The 24645-nt window shown below is 44.9% G+C and overlaps 1 protein-coding gene across 8 annotated transcripts in view; it reads right to left on the bottom strand.

Annotated features, from left to right (window-relative positions):
* Positions 1-24645, bottom strand: part of RASAL2 (RAS protein activator like 2) — a 278498-nt gene that overhangs the window by 91077 nt on the left and 162776 nt on the right. The window contains exon 1 of one of the 8 annotated variants that reach the window (XM_045838809.1): positions 16965-17088. The exons of the other annotated variants lie outside the window; for them this stretch is intronic. Coding sequence (XP_045694765.1) covers positions 16965-16977 — 13 coding nt within the window. The 5' untranslated portion in view covers positions 16978-17088. Of the gene's footprint in view, positions 1-16964; positions 17089-24645 lie in introns of those variants that run through there. 8 annotated transcript variants of the gene reach the window in all.

Here is a 24645-nt window from a genome sequence, read left to right as displayed (position 1 = left end):
AGGAAGCTCTCATCCCTCCTTTCTTCTCCTCCTCCTCCATTCCTCCCCCCACCTCGCATGGCGACTGCATTGATCGACAATAATGGAATCTGTAACTGACTGCCAACAGCAACATTAAGGATATTACAAGTCCACTTCATAAGAATTCGAGCCGGTGGTCGGAACTTGGGGGCAACTCTGGGCTTCTAGTCAATAGCTCTGTCTTTCTTAGCGAGAAAGAAGAGAGGAGGCGGGAGAGGGAGCGGGAGCGGGAGCGGGCGAGCGCGAGCTGGAATCTGGAAGGGGAGAAGCTGGGCTTGCTGGGCTGCAGGTCCAGAGATCCACCAGGGAGGCGAGTGACTGCCCTTCAGCCCGGCCGCACTGGCACTGGGACTGTGAAGCAATCAGAACCAGGTGGGTTTTGCAAACCGGATTTACCGTGCGTTACCTATTTACACAGTTTAAGGTTATTCCATAGGCTTGGCTTACGCCTTATTAACAACAGGCAGAGAAAAATACAGCAGAAGATGCATTTTCCCAGACACGTGAATCACTAAAATCTCTGCTCTCTGGAGATTGCTTAGGGTTGTTGCTATAAGAAAAGAGCACTCTTAAAAGGGTGGGGTGTTTTTTTTTGCATTAGCAAAACATTAGCTTTGTTCCCATTAATCTGCTCGCTCTTTCTATTGTAGTGGTCTGCCTGCAGCGAGAGAATTCTCACTGCATATGAGTTACTGCCTCAACACATCCTGAATCCGTCTCCTCCTCTTAGCGCTTACGTTGCTGCTCTTCACCTGGACCGTGCCCACTCCGACTGTAAGTTCCCTGAGGACACAGCAGACACTGTGCTGTACTCATCTCCGTCCCCCAGCGGCCAGAGCAGTGCCTGGCACTCAGGAGGAGTTCGATGTGCACTGAAGTTCTGTTCGGCTGCTTGCAAAGCCTGAACAGCTTCAGCACTGGCAGGAGGTATGAGGCTGAGTATTTTTGAATCTCTTTTTAAGATTACTCATATTGACAGTGACTTACAAGCGGTTGGAGAAATAGCACCAATTGAGAAAATAGAAAGTGTAAAAAAGGGGTATTATGAATTCATAATGTTTAAATAAATCTTTTATTATTCAACATAACTACATAAAAGTGAAAAGCAGTGATAAATATGTATCAAAGACATTCATCAAAATCCACAGACTACGCTTGCTTAGCACCTGAGCACGGCTTGATAACCTCTTTGTGATCGGTAACTTCATGACACACAGCATCCCTGTAGTTCCCGGACTGGAGCCAGTGGCCTAGAGCATCGAGTCCAAACTTCCTGGTGTGAAGGAGCTCCTTGTCCCCTCTTGGGAGGGGACCCCAGACTCTCGGGGCACAGCCACGCTGTACTACTGACCTGGCTCCCAGACCTTGACAGGTTTCCCTAAAAGTAATCGACACAAGGGCAGGGCAAACCCATCTGTCTTGTGCACTGGCGTATCCCCACCGTCTCGAGCACTATCTGGCCACAGCAGGTGCTCAAACCTTTTCATTGACTTTGGCATCTCTGTGAAGTACCATTCTTTCTGCCATGTGCACCTGCAGATACCGAGCCGATCCACTGACACTCGAATACCACCTCTCCAGGTATTCCCCGACAACTTAAGATGGCTTTCCCATCCATACTTCTTGTGATTACCCCTATTACCTTATCGAAATTATTTGTTTACATAGTGATTTCCCCCACTATAGCTTGTGCCTAGAGAAGGCAAAAACTGTGCTCTACTAATTAAAAAATGATTTTTAATGCCTAGCACACAGTGGATGATTAATAAATGCTTATTGAATGATATACTAGTGAAAGTGAGATGTGATTCTACATAGTAAAGGCAGATTAAAGGTAGATAAAGAGTCCTATATATTCCTTTTTTAAAAAGATTTTATTTATTTATTTTTACAGAGAGGGGAAGGTAGAAAGAGAGGGAGAGAAACAATGCTGTTAGAGAGAAACATCAAGGCAGGAAGGAAGGAAGGAAGCAAGCCTGCCTCCTGTATATGCCCACACAGGGGACCGTACCTGCAACCCAGGCATGAGCCCTGACTGGGAATCGAACTCGTGACCTTTCCCTTTGGGGGACAATGCCCAACTAACTAGGTCACACCAGCCAGAGCCCGTATATTCCTGATGTAAGGAACCATACTGTCAGTCTCAAAATCAAAAACCAAAGCAAAACATGATTCTAGAAGAAAAATATTTTAACAAAGACAAGGCAGTGTAGGCAGACAAATATCATTAAAATAACCCAGTACCATAAATCTGCCGTCTGTAAAAAGAGTTAGCCAATGAGGGACCCAAGAAAAAGTTCTAACACATAATACGTAAGCATCACACCGTTTTCCCTGCTTACAATCAGAACAGAGCGTGCACGAGCCCTTGTGTAACATTTTTCTTTGAGATAAAGCAACGAAGCTTACCTGGAGAAGTAACCATTCTACAGGAAGTTATATATTTCGCTACACTATGAGTCAAGGGCATCAAAATACTGTGAGTAGAACTGTTAGAAAGAATGTTTGGTTATAAACTTCTCACCAAATGACGGAACCCCAACCATTGTGGTGGTTTATCATGTGACTTAATGTGTGATAAGTACTTATCAACGTTTACTTTATTCTTTGTTTTCCTAAAAACACTGTAAATATCTAGAAAATATTTGGTAGTAGGAATATGCTTAACATTCCTGGTTTCTGTTACAGCTTGTCCTTACACTTTCAGATTTGCTCATCTGACGACACGAGGCGCAGCAGGTGCCAGCCCTGCTCTGAGCCCTGGGATACAGCTGCGAACGAGAGACGGAAGCTCCGTGCTCACGGAGCACGTGTTCTAGCGGGAAGGGTAACCGGCACGCGAGATGGAAGTGTGCCCGGTGCGCTGCGTTGGAGGGGGAACGGTGCCGAGGAGGAGAGCAGAGCGAGGCCGGGGAGACGTCACGCTGGAGAGGCGCCGGCTGCAGAGGGGAGACAGGGAAGGCATCTCTGAGAGACTAGCTTTCGAGTCGAGGGCTGCTGGGCTCTTAGGGAGAGGAAAACAGCACAATAAAAAGGCCCAGAGCAGCAAGAGTCAGGAGACCAGTGCAGGCAGACTGAGATAAACCAGGGGGAAGTAAAAGGAGACGAGGTCCGAGCGCTAATGAGAAGACAAACCACGTAAAGTCACAAGGTCTTTTCCCCTTGCTTAGGTGGCAAGTCCTGAGACAGGAGTGATTCATTAGGCCTTACTTTTTCTTTATGGAGGAGCTTTACTAAAATATAATTCACACACCATGAAACCCACCCTTCTGAGGGGGTTTTAAACACACTCAGGTAGTTGTGCAACCACCAGTACGCTCTGATTCCAGAACACGCTCGTCACCTCGAAAACAAAGCCCGCACCCACGCGCGGCTACTCCCCGCTGCTGCCAACTGCCAAGTCCCTGGCAACGGCTACTTGAACTTGTTCCTTTGTTGCTCTGCCCGCTCTGGACATTGCATGTAACTAAAATCGCATTGCACGTGGCCTTTTGGACTCAATTTCTTCTTTTTTTTTTTAGATTTTTTTTAAGGATTTTATTTATTTATTTTTAGAGAGGGAAGGGATGGAGAAAGAGAGAGAGAGAGAAACATCAATGTGTGGTTGCTGAGGATCATGGCCTGCAACCCAGGCATGTACCCTGACTGGGAATCGAACCTGCGACACTTTGGTTCGCAGCCTGCACTCAATCCACTGAGCTACGCCAGCCAGGGCTACAACCCGACTTCTTTCCTTCGGTCTCATCCATGCGGTAGCGCGCGCCAAGCACTTCGTTCCTTCTCGTGGCCAAAGACTACTCCACTGACAGACACCGGGCGGTTCCCACTGTTCAATGCCATAGGTGACGCTGCTGTGAACACTCAGGTACGACTTTTTGTGTGAAAGCCTTACACTTTAGAAAGATACCCAAGTAAGGTGTAACAAGTACTCTGCTGTTCATCTGTAGAATTTTAAAATGCTACAGCATTTAAGAGTTACAGCAGGAAGAGTTATTTTCCAATTTTACCAGTACCGTATTTTTCTCCTACTGCAGCTGGGATTTCCATCCTTCTTCAAGAAACCCAAACTGCTGACTCGGGCTCCTTTCTCCTGCTCTACCGTTTCTGCACGAGGGGAAGATTAATACCAGACACTCGGGAAGAAAAAAGGCAGGTGATATATGACAACCAATCTTTTCCTAAATTGATAACTGAGGTTGGTAAAGTTGGTGGAGATTTCGTGAGAGATAATTTTATATTGTGATACAGTTTCAAACTTACCATAAAGGTACAAGAAGAGTACAAGGAACTCAATATGTGTACACACACACATACACACACACACCCTTTATCTGTATTCACCAGCTGTTTACATTTTGCTACCTTTGTTTAATCATTCTTTCTGTGTATATTATTATTATTATTATTATATGCATTTTTCTAAATTATTTGAGAAACTTGGAGACATTATGCTCATTACTGCCAACACCTTTCAGAATGTATTTTCTAAAACAAGGACATTCTCATATGTAACTAAGAACAATGATCAAAATCAAGAAATTTAACAATGATGTTGGTTAATATTTTAAGGATAAAATTAAATATATCATTATGTGCAAAGTCCACTATACAAATTCTATTTCAATATCATACAAAGTCCTTTATTTGAAAAACAAATTGTCTTCAGGTAGTGCTGATTGAGAAATCATAAGTACTAATTAATTGCAAGTATAATTCAAAATAATAGCCTATGTTATATTAAAATGTCTATTAAATTTTTGAAGAATTACTATTGAACTTATTAACATTCAATATACTGTTATAATAAAAAACTGGAAGAATAACTAGTTTTCAAAAAGGCAATTAAAGGGCAAGTGAAGTAAATTTGTTTCCATCTTGATATTCTTTCATATACAACCCTTTGTCTTAGAGAAGTTTAACCTATGTGTCAAACTATAACGTTTCCTTATATTTTGGTGAGGATATATTTAACTGTAATAGGAGTTGAGTTAAGTCCTATGAAATCTATAGCTCAGCACTTTAAATAGTGCCCTAAATACATATATAAACATCAAATCACTTACATATAAATCACGTAACAATGAATACAATGCACGCCCACGTTGTTTTCACTTGCCAGAAATGTTACCATATGTGATGGGAGCTGAACAAACGAATGAAGCTAGGCTGAATTTTCATTCATTTGGATTTACAAAGCAATACTTTTGACACATGAAGCCACCAAATACCAAAGATATTAATATTAATAAGAAGCATTCCTATTACATGATTATTTAAACTATGTAGTAGGTGTTTTGATATCTTCCAGTAAAAAGGGATACCAAAATGTCAAGTAGGTAAAAAAAAAATGTAGTAACAATCATAAAACAGATGCTCAGAAATAATGTGCCAAAGACTAACAGTAAGGTCTGCTTAAGGAAGTCGACAGCTATCTAGAATTAAAGGTAATCAGTTTCCTTAAACACTGAAGCTATTCTTTCATTAAAAAAAAATGTAAATCAACGGGTAAGTGTGGTAAATGAACAGGATATTTTTCAAAAAGATCCAGAATGTGGCTAATGTATACTTTTCCTTGAAAGAATTACTTCTCCCCTAAAATAGAGTTCAGCTTTACAACTAATTTTACGCTACGTACATGCAATTCTTGGAGTCTGCTGAGCACCTACTACAGCATCAGGCAGACGGCAGCTGATCCACGTTCACGGAGCGGACACGTGGATGGGGAAACCTGCACGTCTAAGATACGCACTGCGTGTGCGCACGCTGAGCAACATCCATCAGGATATCTTCTCTAGTCTGTCCCTAGAACCAGCAATCATTTACACATTTCCGTCAAGAATAGTAAAAGATCAAAAACAGAATAATAAAGTCAAGTACATCATACACATCTAGAAGGTACTACGTAGCGCATGAAGTGCGCTACATGTTCAGTCCCATGTCCTCCTCATAACAACCCTGTCCGGTGTCCCCACTTCGCAGCTGGGAAATCTAAGCCCTAGAGACACGACAAGGTCATATTGCCAGTACGGGGTCAAGGGTGAGACACCAGGACTTAGATACACCTGCTCCAGAGCGGGCATTTTTAACCACATTCCGTATTAGAATTTCTTCTATAAAATTTTTAGATATTTTGGGAGAGGTTTGGGGATGAAGGTGAACAGTCAGAAAGAGGGAATTAAAATTGTTTTGTTTCCTCCGTGATCTGAGATGCTACAACAAGGTGAAATAGATTATGCAGGAATCCAAAGATCCCTACGAAGTCAGGACGCCAGACCCTATGAAAAAAATCAACGGGAATTTCAAAGTAGAGACATTTGTTTCATTATTTTCTACCAATAGGTGATTCTGACGGCCTGACTGTCTTCACAAGTATCTCCTAACAAAAGGATTTCATCAAACACTGCAAACCTTGGCACACAGCAGAGTGCTCAGTATTTGTTAAATAAAGGCATAAATAAAAATATTTCTCCATGTATCTTTATGTCTCAGCAGTGATGCATTTAGTCAGCATGAAGAGAGACCAGTTTTCTGCAGACAATTAATAAATAATAAAACTTTAAATCTCCTGGGAGATTTGTTGGTGATGTTTCACAAAGTAAAACTGGATAACTGAATAAAGGACAAATACAAGGTCAGTATGCTGTGCAATGAAACATGTAAACCGTCTAAGGATTTCAGAAAACACGGCCAAGGACGACGTTTATATTACTAACGACTCGCGGGATGTAAGTTTCCTGGCTTTGCATCTGTGACTTGGGAGACATAAGTAAACATCTTAATATGTAAACATCTTATTATGATGATAGACTGAAAAATACAAACCACATAATCATCTCAAGAGATGCTAAAAAGGCAACTGATAATATCCAGTACCACTTCCGATCAGGAATCTTAGAAAGACTGGAACAGATGGTCACTTTCTTAACTTAACAAAGGATAGCCAGGAACCAACAGCAATATAATACACAAATTTAAAACACGGATGGTTTTGATTAAGGTTAAAAGCAACATAAAGATATCCATTAGCACCATCATTTTTCAACAGGATGTGGGTTCACCAGGGTCTGTTATGTGTTACTGGTAGGTTCCAGCCAGCGTGGCAACACAAGACAGACAATAACGACTATGGGTGTTGGAAAGAAAGGCAAACAACAAGTCTTTGCAGAAAGTAAGATGCTGCCCTAAGGGAGGATGGCAGCAGAGGACAAGAGTATTTAGTAAGACGATAAGAATAAGATAAATATACAGAAATGAAGAGTTTTCCCATTTATCAGCACTTATCAATTATACAAGTGAATGGGAGAAAAGATCCCATTTAAGAAAACTATAAACTAACAATAAGCTTAATGAAAGTAATTTAAGCATGGATAAGGGAGGGGAGGATGATTGTGGGGGCGGTGGGGACAGGGCAGGGGAGAGCAATGGGGAAAAAAGGCAGGACTACTGTAACAGAACAACAATACAAACAGTAAAAAACCCCAGATTCTTGGAGGGGACGACACTCTGTAAAGCACATGACTGTCTGACCACTATGCTGTGCACCTGAAATGAATGCAAAGCAATACTGAACATCAACTGCAGTTGCAAAATAAAAATAAAAATAAAGTAGTTTAAGGTATTTGTAGAAAAATATGAAACCGTACACACGACAAATAGCATGCCACTCGATCCATGGGGGAAAGAAATACTGCCCAATAAATACAGCTGGAAAAGTTATTGACCTGAAAAAAGTATCAAAACCAACTCCTGGTGGATTAAGGACTCACATATAAAGAAGAAAAATTTAGAACTTCTAATAAAATACATTTTGAAACCTTGGGGCGAGAGATGATTTTGTAAACAAGAAATAAAAAATATTGATTATAAATGATTGATAGCGGTGTATGCACAATTACCCCGTGACCTTAACAAACGAACAGGCGAGCTACAAACTGAGAACGTACTCACAACACGCACACTGTCCAAGGTCACTGCCGAGAACACAGAGAGAACTCCTGTGTGTTCATGGAAAGAGCACAGCTCGATAAAAAGGGGCAGGAGATACAAAACGTCACAACAGCACTAACACGTGTAGCCACAACCTATGAAAAACGTTCGCTATCACTAATCATCAGGTTTGCACGTTAACCGTTTATCTTTATTACGTGACAAAAGCTAAAAATCCCGGCAATACCAAGTATTAGACAGCATGTGGAACCCTTAGGACTTCATATGTATTACTGATGGGAAAACAGTTTGCCATCATTTGCTGAAACTGAACATGGATACGAGCAAGACCCCGAAGTCCACTCCTCACACGATCGTGAGGAGGAGCTCCTGAGAGTGGACGAGCGCAGGTATGCACGAGAATGTGCTAGAACACACTGACACCAACAGCACAATTCCGCTAACGAATCAAACACCCTTCCACGTGAGATCGAATCCCAATACCAAACCCAACCCAAATTCCAACTCTAAATTAATTTGGTAAATTAATTTAAAATGTAAAAATGTAAAAATCATACAGTAGTCAAATAACAAACCGCAACAACAATATGGAAAGATATTAGTATGTAATATTTAAGTGAAAAAATAAGTCCCAAAAGAATATATAAAACTTGCCCTTTTTTTGTAGTTAAAAAAAAGTGAAACTTAGAAATGTGTATCAATGTTAATTCTCCACCCAAAAATCTTCAGTCATTGTAATTCCAGTTGAAATATCAACACACATTTTTCTTTTTTTGGCTGGGGGGAGAGTAAATGCTTAAGTAAAAAGCCAAACATATTTTGAAAGGAAGAAATAATTAGAGGGAATTTGCTTTATCAGCAAGGGAGAGACATTAAAATCTGTGGTTATTAAAACATTGTGATATTGATGTGGGAATAGAACAATAGGTCCTTGGAACAGAAAAAGAATCCAGAAGAAGACGTATAGACACTTAGTTGATAATAAAGGGTACTTTCAAACCAGCAGAAAAAGAATAGACCATTCAATAAAAGGTATTGAGATAATTGGCTATACAGCTGGAAAAAAATCTCATTTCACAAAACCAAAAATAAATGTCAAAAAAAGGGCCTAATCTTAAATTGGAAAAGGCCTCTCTAGGCCTGACACAAAAGCCACAAATTACAATGGAAATGAGAGGCAAGCCTGAAAAATATAAAAAAATGTTTAAAGCCTCCAATTGCAAAAAAGACACCCTGGACAAATCTGCAAGGCCATTTAGGAGCACCTATCAACATGCGAAATGCAGACCACCTTCCGATTCTATTTCTAGGGACCGATCCCACAGAAACAGCAGCACAAACCCTGGGACCTAGAAATACGTACGGAGACGTTCAACACAACTCGGGCAATGGCTCAGAATCACTAAGGTTCATGACGAGGGAAACGTCTACAAGGAAATGACTAGCAGCCTTTTAGGATCCGCAGGCAGAAACGTAACGAGATAAAAGCTGTCTTCAGGATTAAAATCCTAAGAAGAAGAAGAGAGGCACGGGCTGTCGAGAACTCGGAGGCAGCCCACCACAGGTCGCTGGGGGGTCTGCAGTGAGGTGGCAGCTCTGAAGGCGGACAGGGAACCGTTGGGGCAGCGAGGGTGCACGACATCCTCGAGGGCCTGGGGCCTCCTCGGGGTTCGGACCGTGCTCTGACAGCCAGATCACTCGGGAACGGGTAGGTCTTCAACTTTTTGTTCAGCATTTTAAAAAATTCAGGGCTGTCATTCATCAGTTGATGACAAGTGGGAGGCGGGGTCACAGGCTCATCCACAGTCCATGTGTCGTTAGGATTTGTTCACCACCGCTAACACACTTTGTAGTGTTTTCCAGTGTTTTAATAAAAACAGGTGCTGGGTTGAAGATGCAAATGCTGACATTGCAGAGAAGCGCAGGCCTCATAAAACTAGTGCTAATTTAACTGACACAAAGATAAGGGCTGCTAAGCATGCCATGTTTGGAATACCACTGGCTTCAAGAAAATGCCTACATTCCAATGTGACGGGGGAGGGGAAGGGCGAGCACACGTAAGAGCCGTGCACCAAGGCCCGGTGTTTGCGATGTGGGTCTGTGTCCGGCCCCTGGTACACCCCCCTGCCCCGAGTGTGGGTGGGGCCTGGGCCCTGTTAGAGCGGCGGGACGTGTGGCAAAGGTGAGGATACAGTCGCTCCTGTGGTGACATGGTGTGACACCAGACTCGTCTCAGCAGACCTGAGCAGATTCTCACTCTGGCTCTGAAGAGTCCACTGCCACCTTCTGAAAGTGCCACAGGGGTGGAGCCCGAAGGCCGTCTCGGGGGGGGGGGGGGGCTGCCAGCAAGGGAACGGGGGTCTCACTGCTGCAACTGCAAGAGGAGCCCGAGCTCCAGAGGACAATGCAGCCTGGATGACTCCTGGGTTTTGACCTTGGTTTTGACCGTGGTACTCCGAACAGACCACCAGCTACTCTCCGCTTGGATCTACAGAAACTGCAGTAACGAAGAGGTGTTACTGTGAGCCACTCAGCGTGTGATCGCGCAGCAGTGCACACCTAATGCAGTGTGCTAACTTGAAAACACCGAGTGCGAGCGAACAGGTGAGGAGTGAGGACCCCGGCGGAGAAGGCTGCCATGACCGGGCCCAGACGGGACTCGGCCAGTGACCAGCACCCGGACTGAACAGAACAACAGAGCAGGGCCGCAGCCCTCGTAGGCCCCGCCCCACCCCGCCCCATAAGGGTTGTCACTGTCCTGGCCGCTATCACCTCAGACGAGTGTGAATCACGCTCAAACGGAATCACACAGAACAGACAGTCTTTCGAGACCAACTTTCCACACTCAGCACACATTTCTGCGATGGGTCCATCCCGTGTGTGGCACGAAGCGGTAGTCTGTCGATACTGCGTGGAGTTCCACTGCGTAAGGAGACAAAACACAGCCACGCTACTGCCGATGAGCACGTGGGTGGTCTCGAGTCCAGCTGTTACCCACGTCTCTGTGCAGGTCTTTCGGGGAGCCCGGGATGCAGCTGTACTGCGCACTCCAACTGCAGGGGCGCTGCCGGTCGCAGAGCACTGCTGGGCTTCTGCGGAGACATCAGCGGAGACCACTGCGGAGCTCTCTGCAGCTCCAGCACCAAGTTCTGCTCCCGCCAGAGATGCACGCAAGCTCCTTCCGTTCTAGGTCCTTGTCAACGCTGGGCATTTTCTGTTACTCTCATGTTAGACATTCTGATGCGTATGAGTTCCATGTTGGTTTGAATTGGCACTTCTCTGATGACTAATGAAACCGGGCACCTTTGTCACACACTGCATGGCCATTTGGGTCACCTGTTATGTAAAACGGGCACTCACGTCTTCCCCTTTTTCTCGCTGATGTGTTGAAGTTCATTGCATATTATGACTGGGTATTAAAACATGAAATTTGCTCTTCTCAGATGATTATCAGAGAAAAACATAGTAGAAGCAACGTCTAGACTGGACATACAGAGCCTTAAAACAGCTTCCATTCTCCTGCAACACAGGATTGAGCAGAGAAAGAAAGAAAGAAAAAGTCTACCTTCAAATATTTAGTGCAGAGCCTGAGCAACATGAAAATGGGCTTGTCGCTGCTGACACAGAGAGGAACCCACCGGGAAGCGGTCATAAATCACAGCACTCTACAGCAGTAACATCGCGCGCCCCAGACGCAGACGCTCGCTGTTGCTCGCTGATGACAATTTCACTGTCAGACAGTCTGTCGTTTGTTCACAGGAAGATACGCCTCTGCAAAAACTGGTCAATAATTGGTTGGATTTTCCTTTTAAAGAGGGCTGGGCAGAAGACTGACTTCTGGTTTAAAAACACTACCATGGAGAACCAAACCAAACAAACAAACACCCCCTCCTCCTGCAAACCCCCCCTGAAAGACAGAGGCGGCACCGGGGGTCGGCCCACACAGTTCTGAGGCACAGGGTGCAAGGAGATACACTTCCACGACCTTTCTGCCTCTCACATAGTAATAAACTCCTCTGCAGAGCACTGTCCCTTTTTGTTAAAATATAGGCTAACCAATGTCCCCAAGAGAGACTGGTTTTCAGTTTTTGCAATGACAGCAGTAACTTCTAGGATTTTTTCTTTATACCACGTTTTTGCTTCTGTTAATAAAAATGGTCAACACTGGCTCCAGTTTTTTTAAAAAGAAGCTAGTTTTTTTGGAAAATTCACCTTTCAAAGTTCATCATCAATCAAGTATTTACTCAGTGCTATATTTATAAGTCAAGGAAATGAATAAAACTACTAAAATATCTTTCAAAATTTCAGCAATTGTGGCTGTGCAAATATTTACAAGTAAAGATGATGGCACTCGTAAAACAGGGTGACATTTATTATTTCCAGAAACCACCATTCCGTTCCACTGAGTTTCAAATGTAGGCAAAACGCTTCAGGGAAAATCTCAGAATGTACATTAGCAAATTATCTGGATGATAAAGACTTTCATTTATTAGAAATCTCCTTAAATTTCAGCTGTGTAATAGAAACTCAGAAAAAGTGGACCAAACAGTATAGGATGTAATTCCTCTACCATATGGGGAAAAGCAGTAAAATAATCTACTTCTCTTTGTTTGAGTAATTAGTTTCTCATCCTTGGAGAAAATTCTAATAAGAAATATTCGACAACCATACTGGGGCAACTCTCAGAAATGAGGTCTTCGCAGCAAGCTGCTGGCACACAGAAGGTGACTGTCTTTCCCATCAATAGACTCACTGCTCCGTGTCCTTCTAACTAACAAACCCAATTCTGTGTTTGTGGTCATACGGGCCAGAATTTTTTTTTTTTTGGTGTCTCTTCCTGCTCTCACTTTGACATATCATTCCTTTTTTAAAACAATGATATAAATTATTTCATTCATTTATCTGGTACTATATTCAAGATGTTCCTGGGGGAGGGGGGAGGAGCTACTGAAGTAGGGCCCTTAAGATTCTAACCTTCTCCTGATCTAAGAGACCAGAAATCAAAGCAACCACACACAATGCATTTGAAGTACAATTTAGCAGAAAAGTTACAAATCGAAATATGAAGAAGTGAAAGGCTACCCAGTTTTTTCTAGTCTTCCTATTAACTAAGGGTAGTATCTCTGAATAGATAACCACACAAGTACTGTTAAATTCTTCAAAGATACCCCAACACCTTTGGAATTAGATGCAAGACGCAGTTAGCCACACATCCAACAGGGGGCGCCCGAACCCGAATGCCGCCTGCCTGACCCTGCAGGCCAAGGGGCTCACTTTCTCAGCAGTCTGCCCTAAGAACGAGCACAGAACCGTCTTCTTCTTCCAAGAACAGGTCTACACTAACCTAAACTCACTTCCAGATGCTGTTTCAGCAATTCCTTTACTCACAAAATACTATAAACCCGAGAATGACGGAAGTGTGGCGTTGGCCTCAGATTATTGAAAAGAACTCCTCATTGGCTCCCTCTCCATGTGTCAAGTTCATGGTGCTCCTGATTCAGCCGAACGGTCAAGTCTGAGTAGGGGCAGGCAGGGCCCCAGAGAAGACAGACTTCCATCTGAATTTTAAAGACCGACTCAGTAAGCCTCTCATACTTGTCAAGTACGTACAAAGAAAGTATTCTCCGTGGAGATGTGTAAGGCTTCCAGACACAAGCTGAGCTCATACCCATAATTAAATGTGGAATTTCGATGGACTGAATCTCCATCAGCACTTAAAAAAAAAAAAGACTACTCTAAGGGTTCATATTGCTGAGTCATGGCTCATTTTCTTGAATCACTGTCCCTAGGAAAGCCTCACTCACAGCAGGACACGGTCAGTTTTTTTTCCCCTTCTCTGCACTAAAGAATTAAGTATGTTAAGGAAGTTTATGCAAGTGAAGTGTAAGAACCTGGTGACCTTATTTCATAATGGTCACCTGCCTCTTCACCAAAACTGCCGTTTGGGGAAGTGAAAACAAGGGTTACCACTAGAGGGCGCGCAAGAACGGACAGGAACGGAAAGAACAAAACCGGTCTGGAGGCAAACACAGAGGCAAAACTTGGCCTCTTTATTGGCCACTGGAGGTCGGGGCTGGAACAGAGGGAAGCACAACCATGTCGTCTACACAGAAAGATTCTGCGTTTCGAGTGAACTGTCAGGTAATTTTTACGAGGAATCTGACAGCTCAGAGCAGTTTTACATGCCCAGCCTCAAGCTCCTGTCCCTGGCTAGCCTTGTCTTCATTTTTGTATAAAAGGATTTCGTTCTTACGGCTGTAACTGGGATGCAAAAGGCAGAATTATACCCAAGAGATAAAAAGAAACTGCAGTGGCGGATCTAAAACTCCTTCGAGTGAGACTAACGTTCCAGCCAACGAGCAGCCAACCTGTTACCACAAAAACGTCGTAACTGTATTGCGGAGTTCTTCACCTCCTTTGAGAATGGAATATATATACACTACATGCATGTGGATACAGATGTATGTACTTCATGAAAGAGTTAAAGAGACTAGTACCAAGGGGGAAACCCTAAGTAGTGAAAGTGGGCCTGCCCCCCAGAAAAACACTGCCCGCCAGGAGACTACTTCGCGTGCGCACGGCAGCGGCTGTTCTCGGGGCACGCGTCTCCGCCCTCCACGCGCTCCCCGCGGAGTTCGCCCGGAGTCACACAGTGGGCCCCCTACTGCTGTTCTTCTCTGACAAGGAAAGGGTGAGCCTGTGTCATCTGGCATTTGTATTCAGGAGAGAAAAAGGAATGTGTGACTCCTTCCAATATTTTCCTCTTCGGAGTGCATGGTAGTGAGTTTTATAATGAACACTTTGGGTTAATAAAGTAGTTTCTTCCAGTTAGGCCAGTCAATGAACCAGCAACAGTAGAGTATGACTTCCTACTGTTTCTGACGTGGGGGAAATACACTCAGGCCAAAGGTCCGTATCCATCTGTCCATCCACCCATCCATCCATCCATCCGCCCACCCACCCTCCCACCCCTCTATCACACACACACGTCTATCACGGCGGGCCTCTCCATCACCCACACAGGACAAAAGGCGAGGGAAAAGTCTAAGTCCTGTGCGACCCAACATGAACCCCGTGACACTGGACAGAGCGCTGTGCCCTCACTCTCACAGCCATCCATCCGTCCTCTTACAAACAGCGCGCTTAAGCAATGGGCTCTCCAGTAAGACAGACAGTCTCTTGTTTCCTGCTGGGTGGGGAGTGCACTTTGCAATTTGGCTTCTGATAGCCGAGAGCAACAATGAAACCCGCTGCTATGCCCTTATTCCTTACGACATCACTGCTCATCCCCGGCAGCCCCCTGCAAATCACAACTGCACTTACACAGACCCTGGCGCAGGCGGCAATGAGCAGGTCAAGCTTTAGCACACAACAACAACAACAGGACTTGGCGGCGCTCACAGCCACGTCCCGCTAGCTTGTTCCTAGGGGCTGCGAGGAGCCCCGATGGCCCTCTTGGCAGTGGCTCTCGCCACTGCGGGGCCACTCTCAACCCCACAGTGGTCTCCAGAAAAATGGGATGGGCAGCCACCCTTTTTAGGAACTACATGAAAACGTGTGAAGACAGATGCTCACGGTCGTGGCTCTCGGGATGCCCCTCTTCAATTACCCTGTCGCACAGAGCCCACGAGGTGAAGCCACACAGGGTGTTTACAAACGGAGGGAGACAGGGCCAGGCTTTGGAGAAGGAAGCAACTGGTCCAAGCAGTTGGGACAGTTTTTAAATGTTAGCTTACATTAAAAAAAAAATAAACAGAAAAGGCAGTGACTATGGGATGGTACTTCACTTTCAGGAAGCAGATGCAAGCTACAAAAATGAATATTAGCCTCTGGGAAAACCTTTGCCAACTTATAAAGAAAATTCCTTAGTCCCAAAATCTTTAAAATACATTAAAATCAACTGGAAAGAGTTTTAATTTCATATACAGATATTTGGGCTATCACAGCTATGTAATCATTTATATAAAAGCTGCATATAAACTATAGTCATTTTCCTTAACTGAAAGCCATTTCTCTTCTGTAAATAAGTTATTACATATTTTTGGTTTTGACAAAGAGCACAAAATCAATATGCTTTTGTGACGTGTGTTCCCCCATATTTCCTCTCCACAGATTCCAGTCTAGGTGCAGAGAGCCTTTGGTCTATTTAGGCAACAATTTGTGATACCTGGGGCCTGGAGATACAGCACAGATTACAAATAAGACTTGAATGTAGCTGATTCCGTGAGTGAAACAGTACACCGAAAACCAGGAGATCCGAATCTTCACTTTAGTTCTGTCCCTGACTCTGTGATCTCGAGCGAGATTGAATCCCTTCAGACCTCAATGTTCTCATTGAAAATGGAGAGACGGGACCGTGGGTGACCTCTCTAGTCCCTTTCAGGTTCAACTTTCAACGAGCCGATGAGGTAACTGGTCATCTGCTGGCAGAGGACACCAGAAGCCTGACTCAGGCAGAAACAACAGGCAGAGTTCTCATTTGAATGCTCTCATTGTTGTTTATGGACCCAACCTGTTGAACTTGCAAATGACACAGATGGACGATGTGCCACTAAGATTCAATCAGGGCTGTTAGAACCCTGCTGACGGTCAATACAGTTCGTCTCCCTCGGAAATGAGATGTATCCACTCCCAGGTGTCTTAGTCTCTCGTAAAGAATTTGGGGGGAATGTCCCGAGTAAGAATCCACTTCCAGTGATTCCCAGAACAAGCAAACGCTGCAGGGTTGACACCTGGCTGGGATCATCACCCTCGTCCCCGCTGAGGCTCTCAGCCAGCTGTGCTCGCGCTGGATTTTTTGGGCTGGGCGCTGACAGCCTCCACACTCTATTCATGTGACCTCACAGCAGTGAAAACACACCGATTCTTCAAAAGCCAACCATCGCAAAGGTAAACAGTCATTACCTTTGTGTCATTAAAAAAAAAAAAAGCTGCATTCTCTTTAAATACATACAAACTTTTCTTCCCAGTCTCAGCCGGACGGGAGGAGTTCTTACCTGGAGTCTGCATTCCGGGGAGTCTCGGGGTGTCGCTAACATGGTCCTTCCGACATGCCAGTCACAGACGCGCTCCCCCGTGTGCCCTGCGCCCGCCCGCCCGCGCGGGCTCGCTCTCCCGGGCGCTCGCTCTGTGCCTCAGACAGTTTGGAATGCAGAAAAGCCAGAGCCACGCCAGTCAAGCTCAACCCTTTTTTTTTTTTCCCCTCCCACTTCTTTTGCTCGAGAGCACGGAACAATAGTGCTCCCTGCGCCGCTCTCCCGGCCCTGGGCGCAGGCGGTCGGTCTGCTTCAAGAGCAGCGTGGTGGAGCCGAGCTAGGTAACTCTGGGTTTTTTTTTTTCTGTCCCAAGGGACAGTAGGGTGGGTGAGTGCATCTTTTTTTTTTTTTTTAAAGCAATCTGTTCCAAAATCTGTCCTTTGAGACAGACTTTAGAGATAGAAAAATGAAACAAATTTCAGACATTCTTATTTTTGAATGTTATCAAGCTGAATCAAAATATAAACTTTTCAAAGCACAGAGATCAGGCAGCTAGCTCACAGCCGAAGTACAGACAGAGGGTGCTGGCCCCACGCTGCTCCCTCAGACTCAGCAGATCGCCTTGCTTACCACGCAGGGGCTATTCTAAATTTAGAAGAAAAAATGTTTATTTCCCTAAAACTGTTCGTTCAGGTCTAAGCTAGAACGACCTTTTAAAAAGAAAGAATGACCAGAAATTAATTTTATAAGCTAAGTAGCTCTAATTAAGTCATCTAGATGTGAAGAAATTATAGCTAATATCACTATTGCTAGTCATCATTTTAATTTGTTTCAAAGTCAAATGTATTTCTAGGGTTTTTTTTCCCCCCCTGCATTCCAAAAAAAGCAGGCAGGCCAGTGACATCACCTTCGTTATCGGCAGGATGACCTACCAGCGTGCAGCTGCTCGGCTGCTGAGGCCGGCACGTCAGGGCCGATGGGTCAGGAAACGCGGTCTGCCTCCCTGAGCAGAGAGCACAGCACCGCTCCGCTGGCTGCCACTGAGCACACAGCCGATGGAGCACGCGTATGCGATCTCTGCATGCATGCATGTGTGTTACATGTAATGCATCTCGCACAGTATCTAGGCATGCATACACATATGCATGTGTGTACATGTACGTGCCCACTACATGTGAGTGTAGGTGTGTGAATGCGTGTGTATCCTCTGGCTCCCATTTCTCCTCCCCTTTCCCTCTCCAGCTCTCAGCAGTTTAAAGTCTCCTGCAATTAAGTCACGATGTGTACTTTGTTATCTAGTTTCACCTTCCTTCGAGAATCATAATGCTCGACCATCATGAGTTCCTCTGCCTGCACTTTCAGTTCCTGTTTCTGCTTCAGACGAACCGCTTCTTCACCCTCTTGCTACTCCGGTAAGCGCCACAGAGGAGGAAAGGCACGGACGAACGCTGTGCAGAAGGGAGCGGGCCGAGGGCCCGAGGGCGCGGACTGCCGGGCCACAGACCTCCACCCCGCCCCACGCAAACAGAACGCCGGCAACGCCACCGCCCCCTCACCAAGCTAACACAATGCCTTATCAGCAACTGCCATCTGTAATTGACCTTAGAACGGTACAAAGTACACTGATACTATGTTTACTTGTTACTCCTCAGAATAATTCTAAGAAATAGGTCGTGATTTCTGTAACTTGTCCCAAGAGGCAGGACAAGGAACAGTGAGTCTAAGTGACCAGAGAGACTGCAGCTCAGTAACAGGCAAGTGGGGCCACTGGCGAGAGCCTTCTGCAGCGGCTGCCTGCTGGCGGGGCGGCGGCCCCCACCTCCCCGCACAGGGCAGGCGGGACGCCGGAGGCACACACCACAGTGCAATGCTCTCCCGCTGCGGTCCTGGGCGGTGCCGGTGTCCTGGGGAGAAAACCAAACAAGAGCATTCTTTCCAAAGTGACAGAGAAAGCTCCTGTGTATAATTTTCTCAGGTGTGAGCTTTTATTTTTAAATATTGCAATACTTAAACATACCTAAGAATATTCTTAAATAAACCTTAAAGAAGCCCAGTGGTTTCAAATTCAGATCAATAATGACATTTTCTTAAATCTAAATATGATGTTATTCCATTATTCAACACTTCAAATAATAATAAACTATAATTTATTAATAAGTTAATAATTGTATTTATATATTAACATTAACAATAATTTTATTGCTTTACTAATTATCAAGAAATTAATCAACTTTACTCATTTCTAGGTATCTTTTTTAAATTTATTATTTGAGAAGGGGGCATTTACAGTTCCACTGATTTATGCATTCATTGGCTGCTTCTTGTATGTGCCCTGGCCGGGGATCAAACCCACAGCCTTGGTGTATGGGAATGAGCCGCTAACCAACTGAGCTACCCGGCCAGGGCTGTATGGAATCTTTCTGACAAGTAGGCGTTACTACTGGTAATTCCCTTCCAGGCTTGTTTTATGTCTTCCAGCCTTGGTGTGGCTGCTTCTCCGACTGAAGTTCCTTTCTCACCTGGTCTGCCCGTCATACTCTTATCTACTCTTTTAAACGCAGATTTAAATTATTGTTTTGGTGTGATTTAACTTACTTCCTACCCAGAGCTCTCCTCTGTACTTCCCCCTGCCCCGCCCCAGACTCTCCTTTTCCTCACAGCCCGCCCTCATCACACCTAACACAGCGTGTGCTGATGCGTATCGTCCTCCTCACCACCTGGATGGAGGCAGATTGGGGGGGGGCGGCGCGGGTAGGGGAGGGGAGACAGGGGCTGTGTCTCGTTTCGGCGTACCCCTGGAGCTTAGAACCATGCCTGGCATCAGCAGGTACTCAATACCTGACAGATGAACAACAGATGAGTGAAAGAACACATTTCACGTATCAAACCTTTTGTAAGTATTTAGACTTGGAAGTACTTTAGAGTAATCGCAGGACAGGGAACCATGTACATCCATTCTCTGATGCCAGGGCCCAGCACCGTGAAATAGGGACACGAAGGAGTCTATCTCAGGCTGGCATGGTTTTAAAAAACGAATTGAAGCCCAGAATGACATGCCAAGGGGAAACAGTCATTTGACCATTTACCCAGTCAGGACCACGGGACACGGGTGGGACCCTGACCCGCTGAAGTGGCCTCTCAGAGCACCTCCCACTGTGTGTGCGCCCACAGCCATGTGCCAAGCCACCACGGCCAGGGGAATTCAGCTTCTGAGTCAGAGAAGGAAGAGACTGGCGAAATCGTCATCTCCTCCAACACGAGGGAGTTCCCTAAGAAGCTGGGCAAGTTCGAATAAATGACTCACCCCGTAGCCACTCGTTCGAGTCAGAAAGCAGCTGAAGTCCAGGCCCACGTGGAAAATCCCTCACTGGTTAGGGACAGCTTCAGAGTCAGTCTGAAGGGGTTTTGAGACTGATAAATTGGATCACAACTTCTTGCAGTCACGGTCCAACACTGTACTTAATACATGCCAGTATCAGGATGGCCACATGAAAATGCCGTTTTTATCAAGTCAAAAGCAGTGAAACATCACCCATGATGAAATGAATAATAAAGGCTCACACAGTGAATAAAGGGTTGGCCTAGATAATTTTCAAGGCCTCCTCCAATCCTGGAATTCCATGATGCCATCATCCCAACAAAAGTAAGAAAATCAATTGATTTCAGTGTGTGACCACTTGGTCACACTGTGGTCCTCCTGTTTTCTGCTAACACAGCCCTCACTCTGTCCTCGTCCTTGGGAGCTGCAGCACCTGTGCCTTACTCGTACGCTGGATGCCTCTCTGCTCCTCATCCTGCTGCCTGTAAGCTCCGTGGTGGCAGGGACCGCACCTGCCCTGCTCCCTGTTGCGGCATCGGTGCGAAGTACCGTAAGTGCTTAACAAGTATTTGTTGAATAAACAAGTGGCTCGCAAACAGGTGGAGGTGGGCTCCTGAAGGGCCTGTGTGGGTTTCCAAATGTAGTGTCCACAAAAATCGGTTTTGTTTCTAAAAAGCTAGGGTGATATATTTTTCTAGTTGTGAACCGAATAGTCTCTTTTGTGAATTTTGAAGAACATAGACTGCGTGGTTTCTCCCTACCCCTTACAAAAGTAATTGTGTAAGGAACTCGGACTTTAATATAGATACAGAAATCGAGGTGAGAGCCACGAAGAAACTCTAGAACCAGAATTGCATGGTTTTCTGAAAATTAAATGACACAAAAGAAGGTAGCTGCATATAATAAAAAATTACTTGCACATCTGTTTTATTTCTCACCAAACCAATACATAAAAACCCTGTGAACACCTCTCCTCTGCTCTCCGAACAGAAAACATCTCAGCAGCAGTCGGGCTGAGGTTCACCCTAGATTCTGTGCCTGCGCTTCCCCCTTTGCACAGGTGACCAGAAACACAGCCTTTTCCGACCATAAGCCAGTTTCTTGTAAGGACTCCCCCCCCGCCCCGCACGCCCCCCGCCCATGACCCAGATCGCCATTCCGACACGGGGGTCTTCCCGCTGCAGTCTTTACCGAGTTCATCTTACAGAGGGAACTCACTGTGTATAACTGCAACGAGAAGCACCGAAGTCACTCGTTTCTTCAGAAGTGCCTCTGACATTCTAATTTTTATTTAATTGTATTTGTATATAACGGGACCACAACACATACCCCGCGTACGCATGCACACTTCTCTTCTGAGAAAAAGGCGCTAGAGAGATGAGAAAATCTGCCAGTCACGGGGTTTAGAAAAGGCACAGGCCAGAAGCGACGACCACGACAGCCACGCGGTAGCTCTGCCCTGTCCTCCCAGCCGGCGGAGTGGGTGGCGTTTCCTCACCTGAGACGGCAATCGGCGGGGAGGGAGCAGGAGAGGCGGTAGGCAGGAGAAAAAACCCACCACCTCTCTCACTTCCCAGGCTCTCCCATGGAGAGGACCATATTTCAAAGAAAAATAAGGAAAACTTAAGTGGAAAAATAAAGGCGATCCTTTTTCTTTTTCACATCATACGAGTGAAAACACACCACGGGAGCAAATGCAACACTTCGATTTCTATGAAAAATTCATTAATAAACATCAAAAGCAACTAGAAGCATTTTGGGGGCAGGGCTGTACGTTAGTGGGCGATACCTTTGCATGTGCTCATAGAGCTAAGGACGTGCCTGTGATACTGGCTCTCCTCACTTAAAAAGACAGCTAATGGTACCCTAACAAAGCCGTCAAAAACTCATTTTCATCAGTGGCTCTACACGCATGCACACACACACACACACACGCAAATGTTTGTTAGGCTTGTTGACTTCCTATTAAACTATTCTGGTATCACAACTGAGGGACCATTAGTTACTCGTCCATCTTTGCCAACATGAGTCGTTAGCCATTTGTTTCTGCCTTGGTTTTTTTTTTTTAATTTTTAAAATTTTACGGTATTTTTTCCATTACCAACAATCCCCTCATACCCTCTTTCACCTCCACGCACCCACCTCCCCCCTCAATCGCCACACGAGTTTGTTTTTTTTTTAATTTTTTTGCTGAATCTCTTTACCCCTTCACCCCACCCCTAGAGCTGCCGGCCTGTTCTTTATGAGCCTGTCTGTACTCTGCCGGTTACTTTATTCTGTTGCTTAGATTCCACACGTGAGTGAAATCCTATGGTACGTGTCTTTCCCCGACTGGCTGATTTCTCTAAGCCCACTGATGCTGTTGCAAAGGGTAAGATTTCCTTCTCTTTTTTATGGCCGAGTAGTATTCCATTATGCTCCACACCACTAATCATTAGAGAAATGCAAATTAAAACCACATTGAGATATCATCTCACCCCTGTCAGAATGGCCATCACCAATAAATCAGCAAACAACTACAGGCGAGGATGTGGAGAGAGGGGAGCCCTTGGGCCCTGCTGGTGGGAAACCCCACTGGTGCAGCCACAGTGGAAAAGAGCATGGAGTTAACTCAAAAAAAATTACAGATGGAACTGAACTGCCTGCCTCATGACCCAGCGATTCCACTTCTGGCAATTGAGCCGAAGAAACATGAAACACTGATTCCAGAGAACATAAGCACCCCTATGTTCACTGCAGTGTTATTTACAATCGCCAGGATTTGGAAGCAGCCCGAGTGTCCATGAGCAGATGAGTGTTTCTGCCTTAGTTTGAAAGAATATTTGCGACTGCGAGATACTGTTCCCATAAAATCTACGTAGGAAAACACAGATGCTATGGTACAGTCATCTCTGCCAAACCACCGATACACAACAACATCCACATGTACTACATAATTAGCAATACTGTTGCACGCTGCGGGTAAAGTTCGCCTTGCTTAATTTCCATTACTTTCTTACAATTAACTGAAGCAAGCTAAAATCTAGTACGCTCTAAGAGACAAGTCATGAAGTATGTTTTAAACATTAGAAAACCCTAACAGGAGTCTGCTAGAGCTCAGCGTTCTAGAACAGACACCCTAAGAAGTAAATGCTATTCTCTTGCCCACTTACAGGGGAGGACATGGAGACACAGATGGCTTTGAACTAGTAGCTTGCCCAAGGTCCCACCGCAGCTGGCCCTGAAGTACTTTCTCTTAGCCACCATGGTGTACGAAACCAAACTGGGCCAAATTTATAGATAAGTGCCATTCGGGGGTTATTACTTTTCCTCGTCGCAGCTTTCCCAATTTTCTATAATATCATTCATTTTATAGAAGAGCTTGCGCATTGCTCCAGGTCAGTCCATCAGTGGCCGGGCCCTTGTCGCCAGTGTATGTGAAGCCAGATGTCACAAACCACACTCTCTGTTGGGACAGCCAACTGCGTTTTCCAAAGGACATTCCACGCGTGCTGTCTCATTCATTCATTTCAGCAACCGGAGGTGGCAGTGCTTCCAGAATCTGAGAGGCAGCTCCTGACCGAAAAGGATCATGTGGAGCGATCAAGTGTAAACGTTTTCTTCACACCCGGGCCCTGGGATGCAGGAGGCGGACAGAGAGGGAGCTCATCCTTTTTCTTTCCCTGTGCAGGCAGAAGGGAGTGAGCACGGGACAGGGGAAGGGGAGAGGGTGCTCTGGGCCCCACGCTGGGTTCTGAGGAGGAGATCGGACCGGACATGAGCGAGCGTGAGTGGCCTCTCCCTCGGCTCTGCGGCCACTGTTCTTCCTCTTCCATGTGTAACCTACTTAATGTTACATAGGCCAGGGAAGTTAATCAGACCTTGTCTTTTATATAGAGATAGAAAGGTATCTATCTTCGTATTATGAAGGTATATTCAGTCTTTGGTATGTAAATACTCTGTATTATTTTTCTGTAAGAATATTATCCCTTCGTTAAACATTTAAAATGATGTTCCTGATATTTTAAAAAATAGAAAATCCATTGCCCAAAGGAAAATTTAAATTCTTAAGCAAAGGGAAATTTAATCTGTGGTACTTCTACCCATTACTGCTGAACCATAAGAATAAGAACCTTTTTCAATTATATTCGAGGCTCCAAGAGGGCGATCCTGCCCCATTTGATAACATTAGTCTTATTTTATTTTCATTCACAGTGTTACATTTCCAAAGACATTTCCCTACTTTTTGAGAAGGGTTATTTTTGAAAGTTCCTATGTATGATGTGAGATTTTTTTTCTTTTTTAAAAAGTTGAGATAAATGATCCTCCAATCTGTGAAAGCCAAGTTCAAAACATGTGGGTGTGAAAAAAACACAACAACTCCATAAATCATCATTCTTAGTT

Source organism: Phyllostomus hastatus, unplaced genomic scaffold (genome assembly GCF_019186645.2).
Source record: "Phyllostomus hastatus isolate PE091 unplaced genomic scaffold, TTU_PhHast_1.1 phas_contig_283, whole genome shotgun sequence".
NCBI classification, from domain to species: domain Eukaryota; kingdom Metazoa; phylum Chordata; class Mammalia; order Chiroptera; family Phyllostomidae; genus Phyllostomus; species Phyllostomus hastatus.
The sequence above is the reverse complement of the archived record's forward strand: the minus strand, read 5'-3'. Positions and strand labels throughout refer to the sequence as shown.